At 35.0% G+C, this 21,688-nt stretch overlaps 1 protein-coding gene and 2 non-coding genes across 3 annotated transcripts in view; 1 reads left to right on the top strand and 2 right to left on the bottom strand.

Annotated features, from left to right (window-relative positions):
- The window catches only part of Cand1 (Cullin-associated and neddylation-dissociated 1), a 53,376-nt gene extending 32,828 nt beyond the window's left edge, over nt 1-20,548 (bottom strand). The window contains exons 1-7 of the mRNA XM_089247491.1: nt 20,188-20,548; nt 14,406-14,507; nt 7,424-7,491; nt 6,987-7,099; nt 5,592-5,692; nt 4,674-4,740; nt 2,068-2,166 (exon numbers count right to left, since the gene is read on the bottom strand). Of these exons, the coding sequence (XP_089103617.1) occupies nt 2,068-2,166; nt 4,674-4,740; nt 5,592-5,692; nt 6,987-7,099; nt 7,424-7,491; nt 14,406-14,507; nt 20,188-20,229 (592 nt within the window). The 5' untranslated portion in view covers nt 20,230-20,548. The remainder of the gene's footprint in view (nt 1-2,067; nt 2,167-4,673; nt 4,741-5,591; nt 5,693-6,986; nt 7,100-7,423; nt 7,492-14,405; nt 14,508-20,187) is intronic.
- Nucleotides 1,397-1,470, bottom strand: TRNAT-GGU (transfer RNA threonine (anticodon GGU)). The gene has a single exon. It is a non-coding gene; the product is annotated as a tRNA-Thr (tRNA).
- TRNAT-GGU (transfer RNA threonine (anticodon GGU)) lies at nt 1,575-1,648 on the top strand. The gene has a single exon. It is a non-coding gene; the product is annotated as a tRNA-Thr (tRNA).
- Nucleotides 20,549-21,688: the final 1,140 nt, after the last annotated feature.

Here is a 21,688-nt window from a genome sequence, read left to right as displayed (position 1 = left end):
GACAAAAACTAGAGTATGAGAGCAGGAAAACTGACAAAGTAGGACATTTTACCAGAAAGTAAGATGAGTGGGAGCCCTGATTTTAAGAACAGACGTGTTTTCTTTACCTGCGACCCATCCAGGGTTGGGTTTTGCTCGACAGTGGCAAGAACAGATAAAAATGAAAAAAACCCAGCAAAAATGAAAAAAAATAAAAATAATTAAAACAATATTACATTATGGATGTTGTGTAATTATCAATCATTGGGTTGATATATACCCATCACAATTTTGATGGGTATAGTTTTACACAATTTATTTTTCTTCCATATTTCTATTATTGAAGTCAATCACAATAATATTAATATCAATTGTAAGAGTTTTTTGTGTAAGTGGTGTGTATTTTGAGCAAAACTGTTTAAGCCTGGTTTTTAACAAGCTCATTTCTCTTAACAATAATGAAAAATGCTACACATACCAAAAAACCCTCTTTTCATTCTCAGCTGTTTTAGTGAGTAAACATATTCAAAGTTTGTCGAATAGTTCTTATATGAAGTGGCAAATTTAAATTTTGATTGTTGCGATTATCAACTTCAGCAATAGGGATCATAACATTACGAAAAAACCAGAATACAAGGTTTATAATTGTTTTACTCTTTTACATGCTTTCTGGTTGTTAAAACTTTAGTACCATGCATATGGCTAAATTTCCCCCTATTTTGCCATCTTTTTTTATAATCCTTGGAAATAATTCTTATATCAACTAATGTTAACATGGCAAGCTATTGTAATGTTTGCTTTTAAAAAAAGGTGCAAAAAAAATTTAAAATCTCTACAAGTTTGAAAATTAAAATACTGAAAGCTTAGTCAATGATGATTTAGATTTACATATTGCCTATCTAATACTTTGGTACGCAACTTCACGGCACTAACTTCACTGACCTTTATTAAACTAATGAAATGAGAAGGAATTTTCTACTCTAATTTCTATGATACAATTCATATTGTTTGGTTTCATTAAGAAAAGACTTGCTTTATTCAGAACTAGTTTGCAAGCAACTTGCTTGGCAAAAAATGATTTTTATTCATATTTATCTCTAACCCTTTTGCCTAATTGAAAAGAAAACAGCTGATTTCAGTGGGAAAAGTTTTAAATATTTCACCTTTGTGAAGTTAAGATTCTCAGAATTTACTTCATGAAAGTAAAAGTACAAATTTTGAATTATTTTAGTTTTTGCCGCTGACAGGAAGTATTTTTGCCAGGGTGGTTTTTGCTGCAGTTTTTCCCACTATGGCAAAAACCTGCCAACCCTGGGCCCATCGCATTTGAAAATGCCAAAATTCCTCAGAAAACTATCAAAGAAACAGTTATTTTCCGGATATTATGCTGAGGTGAGCTCGGAAAGAAAAGTCATCACGTCTCCGCCGGGACTCGAACCCAGGCCCTCTTGCATACCGGGCAAGCATGCTACCATCTACACCACTGGAGACACATGAATCTGCCTTCCAAATTTCACGCACTGTGTCGTGAGGCGCTGAAGTAGAGGCATTAGTAGCCTCACACAGTGCGTGAAATTTGGAAGGCAGATTCATGTGTCTCCAGTGGTGTAGATGGTAGCATGCTTGCCCGGTATGCAAGAGGGCCTGGGTTCGAGTCCCGGCGGAGACGTGATGACTTTTCTTTCCGAGCTCACCTCAGCATAATATCCGGAAAATAACTGTTTCCTTGATATCTCTGGCTGAGAAAAAAGCCATCTACATCTCTCTAAAACTATCAAAGTTGAAAATATATACATGTATATGTATAGTCGACTCATTATAATGACCCTGCACTATAGTGCGACCATTTTGTTACAACTCCTAATAGGATAAATCCCAAATGCTTTCATATAACAACCAAGTGATATAACATCCATTCCCGGTGGAATGATGGGGGGTGATTATAATGAGCATTGACAATATAAGTAACAAATTGTTTGAGTTTAGTTTAATATGCAAGAAAATTTTGTGAAGATTGAGTTAAAAATTCTAGATTAAAATCCCCATGGTTACACTAAAAAAATTAATATAGATATGAATAATCCTTACCGATCGCAGTGATAGAGCGTTTTCGCACAGCCAACCTTGGACTAGCTAATTGCGGCAAGAGTGCATCTTGTATAGACCCATGGTATGAAATCAAAAGACCTGAGAATTTTGAAGAAAAAAATTCAAGTCTACAATTAAAACAAAGACTTCAATAAGTTTTATCAAGCAAAGAAAATTTAGTATTTAGAATGAAAATGATATGTGAGTAAACTTTGTTCTTAGTTTTCCCTTTCACTGTATTTCAAGCCATTTAGGCTAAACCAAAGACAATTCTATGAGCACTTGCATATAATAAGTTCTTGGACACAGCAGTTAACATAACTTCCACTTATTTTAGGAAACCCATAAAAATAATTTAAAAACAGATTCATTTACATTCATTGTTTCATCAAATCCATAGGCAAAGATATGGGGGGGGGGCAGCATCGATGGTGTCAACTGATTTAATGTATATGCATATGGGTCATTCCCAAAAAAGTACATTCCACATTTTTGAAATGAAAAATTCAAAGTTAAATTTTCACAATAAAAATTATCTCAAATTATAGCCCATAACTTGAAGTTTAATATTTCATAAATATTTTTCACTTTTATTTTGTAATATTTTATTTTTTGGATTTTATGACTGAAAGCCATGGATTTTGTTAGGGGCCATTCAAGTATTACAAAAGCAGTTTTCAGCCATTTTTGACCACTTCCCTCCTTGTCAGCAAAATATTGACTCTCCCTCCCCCCCCCCCTTGTCAGCAGCTTAGAATATTTCATATCTTCAAAAAGGGGTGGTTGATGATGTAAGCAACCTTCAACCCCCCCCCCTCGATGCTGACACAATACTTGAATGACCCCTTACAAAAACAAATGTTGCTGTAAAAAAATATTTCTTCTGTTTTTATCTCTTACAATAATGAAATCAGATTATTTCTTACACATAAGCTGAAAAAAAAAAAGCAATTTTAAAAAAATTTACTTTTTTCCCTATCATTTTGATGGTTTCTCATTTTTCGAAAAGTTTATTTTTCACACAACCTACCTAAAATTAAAACTTTTAACTTCTGAGACAATGATAGATTGTCAACAAAGGTTGATAATTTATAATTTAACACCTTAGTTTGGAGTGCCCTTAAAATTATTTGCTTCTGACATGCTTCCAGTAGCAGAATGGATATCATAACAGTGCTATAGTATGCACAGAAATGTTTAACTGAGGGAAAGTTATCTCAAATATTCTAAATAGGCTATACACTTTTTTCTCAGATACAAAATGTGATAGGGATAACCTAGAGACTTCTCTATAACCTTTCAAAAATGTCCACTCAATGAGAAAATTCGAAAAACACCACGCCCACCCTTCATAGTTTCAATTTTGGTTCTGGTAAAAATTTTAAAAATCTGGTCAAAATAGACACTGAACTTGCTCAGCTGTATATTATATTCATTGGAATGACTTTTCTTTTACTTAAATTTTTTTTTTGTTGAAATTGAATAGTAATTTGATGCTGATATAAATCTTGTGTTTATGCCTCTCACATTAGTGATTCGGAGTGGACCTGGGGGGGGGGGGAAAGAGATAAAGCCTGGAAACAAAAATAAAGGAAAATAATGGTTCTGTTTCATAAAATGCAGAATGTATTGTCAAATAACGACCTTTACTCATACTAAAATGCCCTTTCTGACATATCTCCGTGGAACTGTGCCCCTGGAAGTGATTTAGACTCAACTTTCATATTTGACTGAAAAAATAATATGGAAAATGTTTTAAAGGGTTTAAATTGAATAAATAACTTATTAAATTTAACTTAAAACCTCTTAACTACATAGACTTTACTTTTAATCAGTTTCCATTCTGTTGGGTTGCTTGAGTTTTTAGAAGACTATAATAGAATGGACAAATTAGCTCCATTATAAATTTGAATAATTGATGAAAAAAAATTATGATAATGAAATAACAGAGTGGACATTTGACAGAAAAATCTGGTGCTAAAGACAAAAACGTGAATATTAAGTCATTTTGCAAAAATTGAATCCAAAATTTTTGATCAAGCATTTAAAGTAACCTTTCAATGAGCTCAAAAGTGTTATCAGAATTAATCTGGTATAAAAATATATTTCCTAAATGGCCATAACAGAGTGGACATTTTAAAATCAGAAAAATTTCGGGCATGAAGAAAAAATTGTCTTTCATAAAGAAAAAAACTTTTTTTCAAAATTTTATTGTCAGTTTTGTTCATCTATGACATATATAAAATGTGATTGTAAGTTTCTTGAAGGAAAAAAAAAATCCAGATTTGCAGTCTCTTTGTTTAACTTTTTTTCAAGGTGGGACAGTCAGATTTTAAGGTTTTGCTACAAACAACAATTTAAAAAAAAAATTAGATACCCCCTGAAACAAATTACGAAATGCCATATGACAGAGGATTAAATGAAGAACTAGAAAAAATTACTACCAGAGTGCTCTGAAATTTTATAAAAAATTTATAATCTGATGATCCCCCCTGAATCCCCCCTTCAGCTATCATTATCGAGCCACCCCAGCCTTTCATGTCTATCTCCGCCTATGATCGAATCAGAAGAATTCTTCAAAACAATATGAAAACACTATTACTTGCCTCCAAACCTGCTGAGAAGATCACTAAGAATATCCAGCGCTTCTAATTGAACAGACACATCCTCTTGCTGAGGGAGAGAAAAAATGATTGAAAATATGCAAAACAAAATTAAAATCAATTCCCATGCAAAATTATGGGAGCAGCTATAATAAAATCCCTTGTCTTCCTGGTGAGCCATTTTTTTGGTAGGCATTTTTTTTCTGTTGGCTATTATTTCCTTGTAGGTTTGTCATTGAAGTCTCTCTAAGAGGTCCCTAATAATAGGCATTAGTGTTAAAGAGCAAGGCATTTGAATCCAAGAATTTTAAAGTGTATTTTCTTTATCTTGTACCATTTAGGTAAAGTATGTTACCTTCAGTTTTTCTTGTTGAAATATCTCAATTTTTTTCAGGTTGTATATTTCATATTCTCAGCTTTATTATTTTTTTTTGCATACTAGCCATCATACTTTTAATAACTGCAATCACACATTTAATCCCCTAATCGTGTTTCCATTGAACCCAAAGACCATTTTTGGACTAATCCAAAGACTTTTGCCCTGACCGCTGTATTATTTAAAAGAAAATCCTGGTTTTTATCTTGCTCAGAGTTTTTGTATTTTCTAATAACATTTTTTTATAACCCATTGTGTTCATTTTATAATATGTTGCTTCATTTTCACTCTTTATCTTGTATCTGGGTTACAATGTGTTATATTTTTTATCTTGATCCCTATGTTTTATCTTTTTTGTATGTGTGGATAATTCTTTTCTTTGGGCAAAAAAACATCTGAAAGCATCACTCTGTTGCACTATTGGAGACTTCTCATCATGCTTTCAGATGTTTTTCCTTGTCAAACTTTGCAATACATCACTAAAAAGGGATTATACTAAAGCTGTTCCAAATCACGTTTTTCCAAGATTAGAGCATACAATCTACCTTTGCAATAGCACTACTCAATCGTCCAGTGATCTTTTTGCATATACTAGCAACTAAACCTGTTGAAGTAGGAGGAAGTTCACCAATAACAGTTTTCAAGCCTGAAACAAATTTAAATGCATAAAAATACATAAGATATTTTTAAATAAATATATATACGAGGTGTGTTTTTTAAAGTACCTTTTGAAATTCTACCGCTGCAGTGCTGCGGTCGGCATTCCACACATGCGTGCTGTGTACCTACATCTGTTGGCAAACAGACACCATTATGGAAATATACGACCATGTTTCAGTTTGTGAGTATTTGAAATGCCTCCAACTGTGAAATACGTGCTGTGATTCATTTTCTTAGTGCTAAAGGTGTGAAAGCAGCTGAAATTCATCGCAAGATCAGTGAAGTGTGCATAGGAAACATTATGAGCGATAGAATGGTAGAGAAATGGGTTAAAGCTTTTAAAGATAGCCCCACAAATATTCATTATGAGGAACGAAGTGGGCGATCTTCTGTCATTACTGAAGATTTGGTGAAGAAAGTTGATCAAAAATTGAGGGAAAACAGACACTTTAAGATTTCGTCATTATCTAATGAGTTTCCTCAAATTTCCAGAAGTGTTCTCTATGAAATTGTGACTGAACATTTAAATTATCGAAAGTTGTGCAATCAAAAACAAAAGGTGTGGCATGTTGAGTAAGGGGATCGTTTTGCTTCATGACAATGCCCGCCCACATGTGGCTAATCGAACCAAAGATCTTATCGCCTCATTTCGCTGGGAACAACTTGATCACCCTCCGTACAGTGCCAATCTAGCACCCAGTGACTACCACATGTTCCTGCATTTGAAGCAGCATCTGGGTGGTCAGCACTATGATGACGATAAGGTCAAAACGGCTGTGTTGCAGTGGTTGTCACATCAGGGGGCAGACTTGTATGAGGATGGGATTCAAAAGCTGGTTGTACGATGCGATAAACGCCTTAAATATTGGTGGAAATTATGCTGAAAAGTAGATTAAGGTACAGGGCTTACTTCATGATATCAATGACTTTAAAATCTGAGCAGCAAATCACCATTAGTTTTTATGTCACATTTCTCTCACAGCTTATATTTCCTCTCACCCCTAGCAAAAAAAATGTTGGTGATTCTTCAGTATTAAAAAATCTTTTCACATTTTTTCTTTCTGGCTCTATCAAGATGTTACAGTTGGTATATTTTACCAGAATCAATTGCACATATCAACAGGTAACCTGACTACTGAGCATTTTAATTTTAAAAAATTTAATGAAACAAATTGAAAAAAATATAAGATACCTGCAGTAAATAAAATATGATTGAAAAACAACACAGCTCCCTAATTATTGATTATTCCAATGTGAATAAAAATAGTAAAACTGCTCACCGATACTGGAAATATCTCTCAACTGCTCTTTTTCCGAAACCATATTATTACAAAGAGTATCAACAATGGTTTCTACTTGGTATTCTTTCACTTTGTTCACCAGGGGCCCAAGACTAACATAAAACAAATGAAGAAAAACAAAATATACAAAATAAAACCTTGATAGGAAATAAAAATTCTCAAAAATGAATACAGTGAAAAGCCTATATGATGATACTCAAGAGACCGGAGAAACTATTGTTATAAAGGAATTGATGTACAATATATATTTGATATCAATATATTAACACTAAGAAAAAGTGAATCTGGACCACAGATTAATATTGTTATAACTTGTTATATAGGATTTTCACTGTATTTTTAAAATAAAGAAAATGCAGAGAGAGAGAAAGATCATCCAAAAATTTAAATACTGAAAATGAAACCAATAAATTTACCATTTTACTGCAAGATTTTGGACTTCGCCATTTTTGTCCTCTAATAACTTCAGTAGCATTTTCACCACCTAAAAATATTTTATAACAGCATACTTAAAAAACTGATTCATATTTATTCATTTCATATTATAAAACTGATTCATTTTTTATATTAGATGCATTTATAAACAAAAAATTGCATTTATCTTACAAATCTCCTCAATCTATTTTGTTGGCAATACTCTGAATAGATCGTTCTTCGAGCATAACAAATATTTTTGTGAACTGCCAGACTGCATTGAGAGAGCACCTCCTAGAGTAGAAGGCCTCCACAGTCTGCTTGTGACCTCAGTAAGTAGTCCATTTTTTCTCAGAGTATTCAGGTAAAAAAATTCCCTGCCTGTGCCAGTATCATTATGAGGAAAAGAAATGATCGGGCTCAGAATTGCCTATTTCTATGCGGTATTTGCGAGCCAATCGGGATGATTCTACGCCAAAATAAGAGAAACGAAATAGGATGCTGTGTTTCAAAATGCAGCGAACTTGCTAGGTAGTCTGAATGATGTTTACGGCAAACACTGCAGAGGCCTATCTGTAGGAGGTGCTCATTGAGCACTTCAGAATTATAATGTGTCTTCAGAATAAGATAAAAAGCCACATGAAAAGCACATATTATGGTATAGTTAGGAAAAAAAAATCAGTAAAATCCCATTAACTTGTAAATAAAAATCATAAAGTTAACAGAAATCCCAGTAAAATTCCATTTACCCTTAACTGATATGGTAAAAATTGTGCATAACTAGCATTGTGGTGCCATTTTTACTCCAGCAAGTACGTATTAATGCATTTAAAAAAAAAAATCAACAAAGAGTTTTCATAAAACTATGGGTTTTTTTTTTTACACGACTTCATTTCTCTATTAAGTCCCTAAATAATTGTTCGAATTCCTTTAATCTTCTCAAAATTAGAGATGTAAAATTCTCAAGAATAATCTTTCGTAGAATATTCTCTGTTAGGACTATTATAAATAACTTGAGAATATTCTTATAAGTTCTCGATGAGAATATTCTGCTGTCATTTATAGTATAGTTACATATAATATCCTTGAGATTATTCTCTGAAAGGACTACTTTCATAAATTACTGGTTAATATTCTTATAGAAAATAATGAAAATTATTCTGGAGTTATTAATAATAGTCCTTCCAGAGAGTATTCTCCTCGATGAGAATATTCTTCAGTTACCGAAATCTTTCCAGAGAATATTATCAAGAATATACAGGGTGATCAGCGAATAAGCCCTTATTTCAAAATTAAATATCTCTACAAAAAAGATCAATAGAATTATGAGGTAAACGGTACGTTTATTAGCAAAACTGTAAGAATGTTGTACAGAAATTTCGAAAATTTAGTTTTTTTTTTAGTTTTTTAAAATTTTAAAAAAAAAAAAAAAACTGGAGATTTTGGGGTTCCGAAAATCCTCATTTGTGTGAAGAGAAACCACTGCATTCGCCTAAAGTTACTACATGGGCTGTGGTATGCGCCAGAGGCATTATCGGCCCCTTCTTCGTGCGAGAAACGATTACTACTGAACGTTATGTTACAATTTGTCAGCACACATGGCGCATACCGCAGCCCATGCAGTAACTTTAGGCGAATGCAGTGGTTTCTCTTCACACAAATGAGAATTTTCGGAACCCCAAAATATCCAGTTTTTTTTTTTTTTTTTTTTAATTTTAAAAAATTAAAAAAAAAAAAATTTCGAAATTTGTGTACAACATTCTTACAGTTTTGCTAATAAACGTACCGTTTACCGCATAATTCTATTGATCTTTGTTGTAGAGATATTTAATTTTGAAATAGGGCTTATTCGCTGATCACCCTGTATATTTATTATAATACAATGTTATTATACAATCTTAATATATAACTTGAGAATAATTATTATTTTCAATAAGAATATTCTCTAGTAATTTATAATAGTAGTCCTTTGAGAGAATATTCCCTGTCCCCGTCTTTCTTCCAGTCAAGATGGGAATACTGAAGTTTGCAGACCACAATATTAAAGTTTGAAAGCAAGAAAATTAAACCACCATGGCTGAATTGCACAACTTTTAAAGAAATGTGAGTGATACAGAATTTAAGTGTATGTACATTGAAGAAAACAACAGTTCTGTATCTTCTTAGAATGAAGGTGATTATATAAGAATAGCTTCCTTTGTCAACTTTGGTTTTATTTCTTTTGTCGTGAACTTATTTCTGAAAATTTATCCAATTTTAAAATAATTTTTCTAAGGTTTTAATCGAAATGTTTCTAAAATCCTTATAACCAAACTTTTAAAACCTTTCATCATGACCTGGAGAATATTCTCGAACCAAAAGTTACCATTGGGAATGATTATACCAGGGTTGGGTTTTTGACATGACAAGCGTCAAAAACAGGTTTAAACCGTCAAAAACTGTCGAAAACCGTCAAAAACCTAAATGAATGCCTTTTGATAATGTTTTGAACATAATAGGTATACAACATGATGAAAAACTTACTTTTTGGCATATTACAATGTTTTATTTTTAAACATTAATTTATTACAATAATTAAAACAAAATATTAATTATAATTTACAATTTTGAATTCTTCAACATGAGTCTAGAACAATATAATATTTTTTGTTATTTAAGTTTATTTATCTAAGCTACTCATTACCTGTGTTGAATTTGCTAAGTGGAATAGAGCTGCTTATTCAAAATATGTATAACAGGGAATCAGGGTTAGGTTTTTGACCCCAGAAACTAACTCAGTATTAAAACTATCCAAATCTTACTGTCAATGATGTCAAATAGTTTTTGTTAACTTGATAGATATGTTAAATAACAAAACACTTTTATTTAGATTAAAGGGTTTTATATTCAGAATTATAATTATTGAGGAAAAAAATATATTTTAATATTTTAAATTTTCTGATCTGCCCAAAATATTATTCCATATAAAATTTCTAACGCAGCATCTGTTAATGCACTAACTAAACTCATTTATTTTCTCCTAAAAATTTCTTAGATCAGGGTGTATAAATTCACACAGCTTTAAAGAGTATTTTCAACCAAAGCAGAGCTGACAAGACTTGATACCCAAAGCATTTGTTTTGCATGTTTGAATACAGCTTCAATTGGAAAACCATTGCATTATAAATACTAGTAAATGTACCATATCATAGTGCAAAAGTAAGAATAAACCAAGTTTGACATATACAAGCTAGCATTGCCAAATTAAATGACATTTTAGTCCTACAATTTAGTATTTTGATCGCTAGATATATTTCAATGTTATGTGCAATAAGAGTATCGTTTTAAATATCGGTGGTTATCTAGATAATTTAATAATAACAGAAATCAACATTACATACATGATGTAATAAACTTTTTTAAACACTTATTTGTTGTAAAAAGAGTACAGCAGATAGTTTATATCAATGTATATATATATAAGCAGTTGAAGAAATTTTGGAAGGTCAAGAATCATCTTGAATCAAAGAATGTCAAATCGTTCCACAGTTTTCCCTTCAATGTTCATGTTATGCTTTATTCAAATTTTATAAGAAAAAAAAACAAATATTGTCCAAAATAATTCTGTCGGGAGTAGAAAATTATTTTAGAATCTTATTAAATATTTATTCTTTGTATAACATAGTCACTTTAAACATTACATGCAATTAACGTGTGCATTTTCATTGGGAATTTTTATATCGAAAAGCAATATTTGAGGTTTTTGACAAAGGTTTTTGACAGAGGGTTTTTGACGTGATAGTTTAAACTGCGGTTTAAACCGTCAAAAACTGCCATGTGTCAAAAACCTGCCAACCCTGGATTATACCAAAAATTGTTTTGTTGTAAATGTTTCAGGCAATGAAAACAGATTTATATTTCACAATATATAATAAATTCGTAAAAAAATTTAAATTATTTAAAATAAAAATGAATATTCTCGATTATTCTCTAATTTTTACATCCAAGAGAATATTTTCAGAATATTCTCGTTCTCCGAGAATATTTTTCCAAAGAATATTCTCACCTCACATCTACTCAAAATGATCTTTTACATGACTTTTGAAATATTTTTAAAAATGTATATTAAATTCTTTTAATGCAATTTTCATGATTAAAAAATGAACAGATACGAATAAAATATAATCGGTAAATAAAATTTATGGATTAAAATAATATTTAGTATATTTTCAAAAAGCACCAAAGTCAGTCTTATTCAAAGTCAGAAACAGTTGTAGTGCTGTCCACACGATGGCGCTGGCGTATCTTCCCAGCTTGTATAATTATTAGTCTATTTTCTGCTGGTGGCATCACAACAGAAATCGAGAGTCAAAGGCGTCTGGCTCGGTTTGTTGATGGTTGATGTTGTCTCACTCACGGACGCGCGTCTGTGTCTCATCATGCACGGGCCACATTTTCCTCTACCAGCATCCCCGTTTGTATTGTGTAAATATTATCCGTTGTAAATAAAGTGTAAATATAACAACTAAAGATTGGTGACCCGGACGTGATCTGAACACGCAACCTTCTGACATCTTGACTTCATCGGACAGCATACCACCGACATACGTCACGTATCAGGCGTACAGAACCTAGTCTCTGATGCTCTTTCTAGAATACAAGCCATTGCATGCCCTCCATCAATAGACTATTCCAAGATCGCAGCAGCTCAAGCGACCGACAGTGAACTTGACTCTCTCAAGCATTCCTCCTCTTTAAAACTCAACATCTGCAATTTAGTTGGTATAGACAAACCACTCTGGTGTGACACATCCTGCAATCGAGTACGCCCATACATACCGAATACTCTTCGAAGACACGTTTTCGATGTTCTTCACAATCTATGCCACCCAGGCATCAAAGCAACAACACGTCTTGTCTGCGATCGCTTTGTATGGCCTTCAATTCGGAAAGACTGCACCACCTGGACTCGATGTTGTGTGCCTTGCCAAAAGTCAAAGGTGCACAAACATACTGTTTCCGCTCCAGGAAAAATAGAAATGCCAGACGCTCGTTTCAAGCACGTTCACATCGATATCATTGGTCCACTTCCGTCATCCCAAGATTACACATATTGCCTCACCTGCATCGATCGATTCAGCCGTTGGATCGAAGTTTTACCGATGAAGGACATGACAGCAGCCACTGTTGCTTCAACATTCTATTCTGGTTGGATCAGTCGTTTCGGAACCCCAGAGAAAATAACAACAGACCAAGGTCGCCAGTTCGAAAGCTTCATCTTTCACGAACTCACCAAACTCCTTGGCATTCAGCACATCAGGACGACACCTTACCATCCTCAAGCTAACGGGATGATAGAAAGAGTTCATCGACAACTGAAAGCAGCTCTGATAGCTGGGTCAAACATGAACTGGGTGAACACACTTCCAACAGTCCTGTTAGGGCTACGATCCTGCTACAAAGAAGACCTCAAAGCCACACCAGCACAACTCGTATACGGCACAGAGCTCAGATTGCCTGGCGATCTAATCACCAACAGTAGTAACAGCATACCGTGTCCCACAGAATTTGTCTCCATTCTAAGGGACCAAATGCAGCAGCTACAACCAACTCCTGCAACGGCGCATGGTGAAAAGAGACTGTACATACATTCGGAACTGAAGAACACCACCCACGTGTTCCTGCGGTCAGACACAGTAAAACGAGCTCTCGTCCCCACTTACAACGGACCGTACGAAGTGCTGAAACGTGGTGAGAAGACATTTTGCCTTCTCATAAAAGGAAAACCTTCCATGGTATCGGTCGACAGGTTAAAACCTGCCTTTCTGCTCACCGGCAGTGTGCCTCAGCCAACCAACAAAAACACAGATCTATCCGTGCCAAAAACTTGCTCTGTCGTTCCGAAAAGCATCCTAAAAAAGACAACGACCTGCAAAAATATTTGGAAAAACCGTCTACGTTCATCGAAGCACGTGACTTTTAAACTTTAATTCTTTCTCTTCTGTCCTCGTCCTTCGGACTGCGAGGGGGGTACTGTAGTGCTGTCCACACGATGGCGCTGGCGTATCTTCCCAGCTTGTATAATTATTAGTCTATTTTCTGCTGGTGGCATCACAACAGAAATCGAGAGTCAAAGGCGTCTGGCTCGGTTTGTTGATGTTGTCTCACTCACGGACGCGCGTCTGTGTCTCATCATGCACGGGCCACATTTTCCTCTACCAGCATCCCCGTTTGTATTGTGTAAATATTATCCGTTGCAAATAAAGTGTAAATATAACAACTAAACAGTCTTTGCAAACAACACGTTGATCACACAGATCTTAAAGAAAAAAACAGGAATAATTTTTTTTATAAAGCCTTGCTCTAATTGCTGATTAAAAATAATAGATGTTGTAAAAACAAATATAATTATGCTTTTTGTATTAAAATTTTTAAGTTTGCTAGTTTCTTATCCAAACTATCTGAATCTGTGAAGGAATAAAAATATGTAACATATTAAGCAACATCATGCAAGTTGGAAACACATCCACAAATTGTGCAAGAAACAATATTGTCAATAGAATTTGTTTTATATAATTGATGCTGAATGGCTCTTTGGTTGTACATCGAGTGAATTGAAATACCTGCATCATATGTCTGATACCGCACTGCCACCACACATTCACTTTAATATACGTAGGCCCCCCTATGTGTGTGTGTGTGGGGGGGGGGAAGAGATTAACCTATGAAGTTAATTTGGACTCAACAACCTTTCGTGTTACATAAACAGATTTTTGGTTTTTTTGCTTGTAGTTTATAGTTCATTCATTAATGCTTAATTCATTTTCAGCAATAAGGAGAAAAAAAGCGGTTAGGTGAAAATATAGATACCTAATTATTAACAAGATTTGTTTTAATTAGCAGTCAGTTAATTAAATGTAAAAAAATCTGATTTAAATAAAAAAAATCTGATCTTTTAAACTTTAATGCAAGAATGAATTATCACCCATGAAAAACAAAACGAACCTTTCTTTCACTGTCATCATCCAGTTTGATGGAATCTTTTTGCAGTTCAGCCATCAGATCATTTGTAGCCATAAATCTGAAGTCCTTATCAGTGGAGGTCATCTGAAAAAATTTATGAAACAAATTAGATGAGAAATAAGGCAAAGGATTTTGTAAAGCATTCATGTGTCATTGCAGGGGCGGCTATAGCTCACCTTGTCACCAGGGCTCAAAACCTCATGTGCTACCCCTAAAGATGTTCCTTGTGTAATGCTGAATGGGATTTAGCCATGAAGACTCTGAAACAGATCCTTCATCGTTCCGAAGTCACACACCACTGGTTAACCAACAAAATGCACTTCACCATAAGTCAAGTTCTGCTTCTAAAGAAATTATCCTGTTTTTCTTAGGTTCAGAATTACTTCACTGCTCTTAATGCCAGTTAGAGTTGAACCTTGCTAGCATCAAATACCTATTCTTTGGCTCAAAAGAGACAGTGCATGGTGTCATGTGAATTTTAACTATTCCAAAATTTAAAAAATCTATGTATCGAAACAAAAGCATAGGGCTGTCGGTTCTTACAACCCACCACCTGAATGTCCCACACCCCTAGCACCCTCGCTTAATCTGCCCCTGCATCACTGAACTAGGACCTGCCCAATCAAAAAAAAATTAGATGCCAGTCAAATTTCTTAAAAAGATTGAGAAAGAGAAAGTACCAAAGCAGCACCCATCTGCAACCAAAGTACACTGAGATATACTTTTAGCATGCCCCAACCTACATGGGTAAAGGTACCTATCCTACCTACATCCCGGAAAAGACAGAGCCCAGGTCATATCTGGTCTGACAGTGAAATTTCTCAGAAACCAAATGTGATTTTGTTCTCATTTAATGTTTTGAACTAGGGCCAGAACTAGAGGGGGGAACAGGAACTGCCCCAGGGTGACAAATTTAAAGGGAGCAAAGAAATAGTTATAAAATTTTATCACAAAAAAAAAGAGAAACTTTGCCTGGTTTTAATTTATAAAAAAATTGCCACGTTTTTAAGACAAATAAATTCAATGGTCGAATGGTCGACGCGTTTCGGCTCTTCAATGGAGAGCCGAAACGCGTCGACCATTCGACCATTGAATTTACTTGTCTTAAAAACGTGGCAATTTTTGTATAAAGTTATAAAATCATTTAATTTCAGAGTGGGGGGGGGGATAAAATCATGATTGCTCCCCCAATAAAATCCCAAATCACAGCCTGTTCTGAACCATCCTCTACTTTGAATAGCAAGTAGAGCTCTTGCTACACACTGCAGTTATAGTTTGCTTGTTTCACTCTGCATGAACTTTTCGAAACCAATTTACGAGAAGTTTCCTCGAACAAACAAAAACTTTGCTAGTCAAGGTCCCAATAAACTTTATTTTTCAAATCAACATAAATTCAATACAACTTTTCTGAAATACAAAATGCTTCGCTGTTTCTACATAAAATGTATTCTGTGTTAATTGTACGTAAATATAGAAACCTTCCCCCATAATCTGATTGCATTACTCAATATTACAAAGCTATACCACTGAAATATTTAATTACCCCTGACAATACCATGAGAATTGTTGAGTCATAGTGGCCATGATTAAATCCTTCCCCCCCACCCCCTGTAAGATATCCTATCAAAATCTGTATAAAACATTTTAACACAAATTCTAGGACAGTTTATCCAAACTTGGGAGGGGGAGTTAGAGATATAATTTTCTCTCTCATTCCCTACCACTGCATGAATGACACATTTAGTGCTGTGAAATTTCTTCATATCAATTTTGTTATTAAATCAATTTATGATATACAAAAACTAGGGCCTACACAAAATACATTTTGGATTTTATGGGACCTCATTGACCTTCGCTACAGGGGGTTCACGGATAATTTACTTTTACTACAGCATGGGGGGGTTTCAAACTTTTCACCCCTTTCCCTTAGTCAACGCTTACCTGCAACCCCCCCCCCCCCCAAGAACGGTTTGAGAAAGTCTCCTCGAAAAACCTCTGTCATGGCTGCTTCTCCACACCATCCCTCAAAAGGTTGGTAGCACACAGTTTGAGAATCCCTGCTACAGATGGACCAGGATGCATTGCATTTAACTAAAGGAGGTCTGCGTCATCAAAAATATCAGGAAAAACACCATTCTAAGACATAATTGTACCCCCCCCCCTTTTCAATACAATCATAGTTCTGAGTTCTGCACACCCTCCCTTTCAGAACAAAGTAGAATAGCTCAAACTGAATTTGCAGATAAAACGAAGGCAAAAAATACAGGCAGGGATCTATCCAGACTTTTTTTGCAGGGCTTGTGTTTTTGTGAAAATTTTCCTTATTTTTGTGAAACGGGTCATTAATTTTGTGAAAAGTAAATAATTTTGGAGAAGCAAAATAATCTACTTATCTCAGAAGAAATGAAATGGCAAATTTATGGGTTTTATTCATTTTTATCCTGCGAAGGGTTTTTCAGTTCCAGAATTTTGTGAGAAGTCTGGAAAATGGACCAAATTTCAGCTGGACAGACCCCCTTACTGGCCATGTGAGCAAAGTCACTTACATACTTTTTAGATCAATCTCAAACCAACAGTGGCATCATTCTAACGAGTAAACACTGCCTTAACCAAACAGGGACAGCAAGCTTTGAATTCCCAACACAGTGATATCCCACTTACATCAGTGATTCATTATAAGACTGTTAACATGCATGCGGTATTTCCTAATGCTTAATATACTTTTCCAATTAAAGAGAAGAGGTAAATTTGCAGATTTTTTTTTCTATTGTTTCTTGTCTTTTTTTACGTAACTCTCTCAGGAAACATTTTTCCGTTAGGAAGGGGGATTTCAAGACTTCAAGCTTTGTTCAAAATATCTTTGAAATTTTTTTTTAATGAGAAGACAAATGCAGGGAGACATACATTGATGTATAACTGTACACCGATCAGGACAAATTTCAGGTGCCATGGTGACTAAAGAATTGATATCGCCACCAAAAAATTTCTATGTGCAATTACTAGATAGAGTAAAAGAAATGTGCTTGACTTCTGCAGTATTTGGTTGCACCTAGATATTTTCTTTTTACCTGTCAGGCCCTGACCCATTCGCTGCTGCTGTGTTTTTGATTACATGAAAACACAGATTTGTTTCGCCAACGTGGGTCTGGATGATGATGAATATATCTTGCCAAACCAATCATTTCTTGCATTATTTTCATTTTCCATAGAAAACTTAGGTATACCTAACATTTTGTTTTCTGGATTTTTTTTACATTGCTAGCAAACATTTTTGATGAGCTCTAAGTCTCAGAAGGTGCCATGGAACAGACGCGGTATAATCCAGATTGCCAAGGACGGCATAATGGCACTGGGTAACTGTAACCCCTCTTATTTCTAGAATCATTCATTCCAGGTGGCGCTAGTAGCACTGCTAAATTCAAATGGCTGATGGTGTCTTATCCTTTTGTGTATTATATTTGAAATAACGTCATTATGTTTTCCAATGCATCATTGTCTTATCACTAGGATATTATCTGAATTGTACTGTCAGGTTGTATTTTTCCGATATATTTATTTTTTGTAACTTCTGCCCCCTTTTTTCACGCCTTCTGTTTTTATATAGTCCCATAAATATTATTTTAGCTAATTATTTAAACAAGCTGGACACCGAGCGAGATTTATGCCCTGACTGGATTATTTCAAAGAGTCTGGGTTTTATTTTTTTATACCGAGAATGTTTATTTATATTATTTATAATATTATTGTTGGTTTCTGCTCGTTATGTTGTCTGTAAATTCCCAATATATGGTATAGCATGATTTTATGACTTTATAACCAAACCCGTAGCACTAGTGTTACCCAAAAACGATTAAAAACAGGTGGAAATTATACAGATTAAATATATTAATAATAATTATTTAATCAATAAAAATCAATAAACACTTGTAGGGCGTACTCCATATGGGCTCGCCAAGCAAACGGCTTTACCACTAAATTCACACTCATCGTGCCGATAAAGGGGGGACCCTTGCCCCCCCCCCAACCTGAAAATATCCCCCTCGGACCACCAGAAAGGCTATGGCGAGGCTCCATGCACTAGGGCTGCTGCTCGAACACACAAAAACGATTGAAAAGGCCAATTAACACAGGTCTATCTTCATAAAGAAGTTGATAACGCTTCTCGGCTCTTCAAATTGTAGACGGTGCAGATACATTAAATCTACACGATCTGTCATAACGTGGAAATAGCATGAAAAAAACGGCACAGAAAAAACAAAACCAACTTTGAGCAAAATAAAATGTCAATAAGCTGAGGAAAAATGAGGCGCAGTGGCTCCATCTACGTTTTAGGACTTGGAAGAATTATGTTGGGGACATATCACTGTTTTGGTGCATACAAAAATTTGGCAACAAAACGGTATACCGTATATTGGGAATTGGTCATTATGTTGTCTATGCTGGCGACTTTTTTTTCAGCCTCAGCTACTTTCGCTTGGGCTGTCTGACATGTTTGCCGCCAAAAAAAAAATCACCAAATATCTGGATTATACAACATCTGTTCCAGCATTTTCAATATTATATATTATGGAGAAAAAGTGAACAACAATTTGGTTTTTTTTACTTCATTATAGTAGCCACAAATATCTTTTGGATCATTAGTTTTTCATAACTAACCAAATAATGACACTGTATGGTCGACTGGTCATCAAACCCAACTAAAAGCAGTGATGGTCTGCACTAAAGTTGGTTTTACATGATTTCTAATTTTTAAAAGAAAACGTTGACCGATCACTGTTAAAAAATCTCATCACAGAAAGTAACAGACCCACAACAGTACAAATATTCAATCTTATTATACTTCACTCATAATTTGCAATATAGGTGGCAGCACTGACAACACACTTAAAACTGTTAGAAATGCACACTTTCATCACAACTCACTCGGCAGTAAATTGCCCATGGAAACAGACTAAAAGACAGATCAAAATTAAGCTTGAGAGATAAAAACAGCAATATAACACTTTTTCTCTGTAATCTGGCCATGCGCTAGTGCCAGCCCAGTTGATAATCCAGCATTTTTAGGCGGGCTTTCTTCGAGCATAGAAGAGGAAAACATGTATCTGCATGTCTGTATGCACTTTTTATTATATATAGGCTTCTACAATTAGCTTCTAGTAATCTGGCAATTCTGTTAATCAGGCACACTCTGGTCTGGTATGCGCCGTATCATCGAAAATGTACTACAGCACCAAATCGGGTATGGCGATAAAAATAGAGCAGCAACACATCAATAATTCACACATAGGGCGTTTCTCACATAGGGAAACGTGCCTAGGATACCAAAATTAGCTGCCTTTCACGTTTTAGGCACAACCCACAGGCACACACGTTTGCCCTACAAAAAAAAAAAAGACTTCAAATAAGGAGGGCCCCAAATATTCAAATTTACTCAGAGTCCGAACTTACGGAGAACATCCCTGACTCCAACAAACTGTAATAAAAAAAATCATACTATATATGAGTATACACAAATTAGGAGCCCCAGACTCACTACAAGACTGACCTGCAAATCATTATGCAATATAATTGGCATGAAATATATATAATGATAATTCTAGAAACACGTTGAGAAATTAGTATTGGTGGACATAGCTTGTGTAAATTACAAAGTAAACACATGTGAGAAGTGTAAACACATTGAATTGTAAACAAGTATTTTCTTAATAAAACTGCACACACCAAAGAAACTGTAAAATAATAATAATGAAAAGGGGGCACAAACTTTTTCCAACAAGTTCGCGATGTGATACGAAACGCTCGCCATCTTTGACTGCGGCTCCGGAGAAAAATAAAACTAATTTTTCTTTCCGAATGAATGAGGACGAGAATAAACTTCGAATGGAATTACAGTCGCCACGAACAGAGCCAAGAATAATTATTGTTATTGATAATTCTGAAAACTTTCATTACACTCCTCTGTGTAGTAGCGGCTTCAAACACACCGTGTTGCCAGTCTCAACAAACACAAAGTTACTGGAATGCCGGTTTGAAAATTGCTGATTCTTTTCTTTTCGTTTTTTCCCTTCTGCGGTGATCAGAAAGTTCTGTTTCAATATTCGTCATATTTTAATGTCATTCAAAATGATGAGGAATGAAAAATAAAAATAATATTTCCTTTTTAACTGTGAGTGAAAATGTAACTTATTATATTCATTCACTCAATAAAAATTATAAAATTACAAATTCAGCACATGACGTCACAGTTCTTTGTTGGAGGCACACTGAGTGTCAAAGTGATTTCCTTCCCCCAAATGTAAGATAAGAATGTATGCCAGGGTAGGGTCGCAACTGGACGCTTGATCAGCTGGAGCTAGCACGCATTTTGGCGCCCCCCTTATAATGCTGATGAAGAGGTTAGAGGGTAGGATTTGAGCTCCCTCTGGCCCGAGGCACCGGACACAACCCGTGTTGGAGAAGCAAGGTTTAATGAAGATCACGTTATGCATTCAGCAGTTTCAATGGATTTTTATAATAAAGATATTTAAGCATTTTCCAAAATCTGTGATTAGAATTTCGCTGCATGCTGGTATCCTTCGATGTTTCCCGGCATGTCGGCTAATGTTGGGAAATACTGTAAAGCTATAACGTTTCATTTATTATTTTTTCAGTTACCTGTGCATTCTTAAATTGAGAAATTAGGTAAAATTGGGGAAAATCAACCACGTGTGAAGCATAGGTGGAGATAGACTTGGAAGTCTAGGGAGGGGTACGGTCACGGTCAATAATTTCTCGGGGCGGCATGATGATGATGATGTCAATTCATATATGCATATATATATATATACATATGTATTTATACATTATAGATCAGTCTACTTCACCTTTGACACTGGGGGGGGGGGGCGATGCCACTGACGCCTCCCGTATTTCCCCTTCATGGGGGGAAATCAACATCATCCAGTTGACTCGTGCTTTGTTATGACTCGTCCTGTTTCCAGTGAGGGCGACCAAGACCCAACCCAATAGGGTAAAGGGCTTATATCCCTAGAGGGGACAGAGCCAAAGCCTCCTAGATACTACTAGGAGTACTTCTAGGAGGCTTTGACAGAGCCCGGGGTCTTGTCTGGACTTCAGTGAGGGCGCTATTTAACTACAGGGTATTCCGTAGTCAATGCTTTATATTTCTTACTCCAAGCATCACAGTTCAAGGTCAAACACGCTCAACGACGAATTTTTTCCATTTCTTTGCAAAAAAAAAAAAAAATACCGGAAGGCTGAGCTAA

This window comes from Pholcus phalangioides, unplaced genomic scaffold (genome assembly GCF_987345545.1).
Source record: "Pholcus phalangioides strain wild (caught in Gottingen) unplaced genomic scaffold, Ppha-v1.0 ptg000003l_1, whole genome shotgun sequence".
Classification (NCBI taxonomy): domain Eukaryota; kingdom Metazoa; phylum Arthropoda; class Arachnida; order Araneae; family Pholcidae; genus Pholcus; species Pholcus phalangioides.
This window is presented reverse-complemented; position numbering and strand designations above follow the sequence as displayed.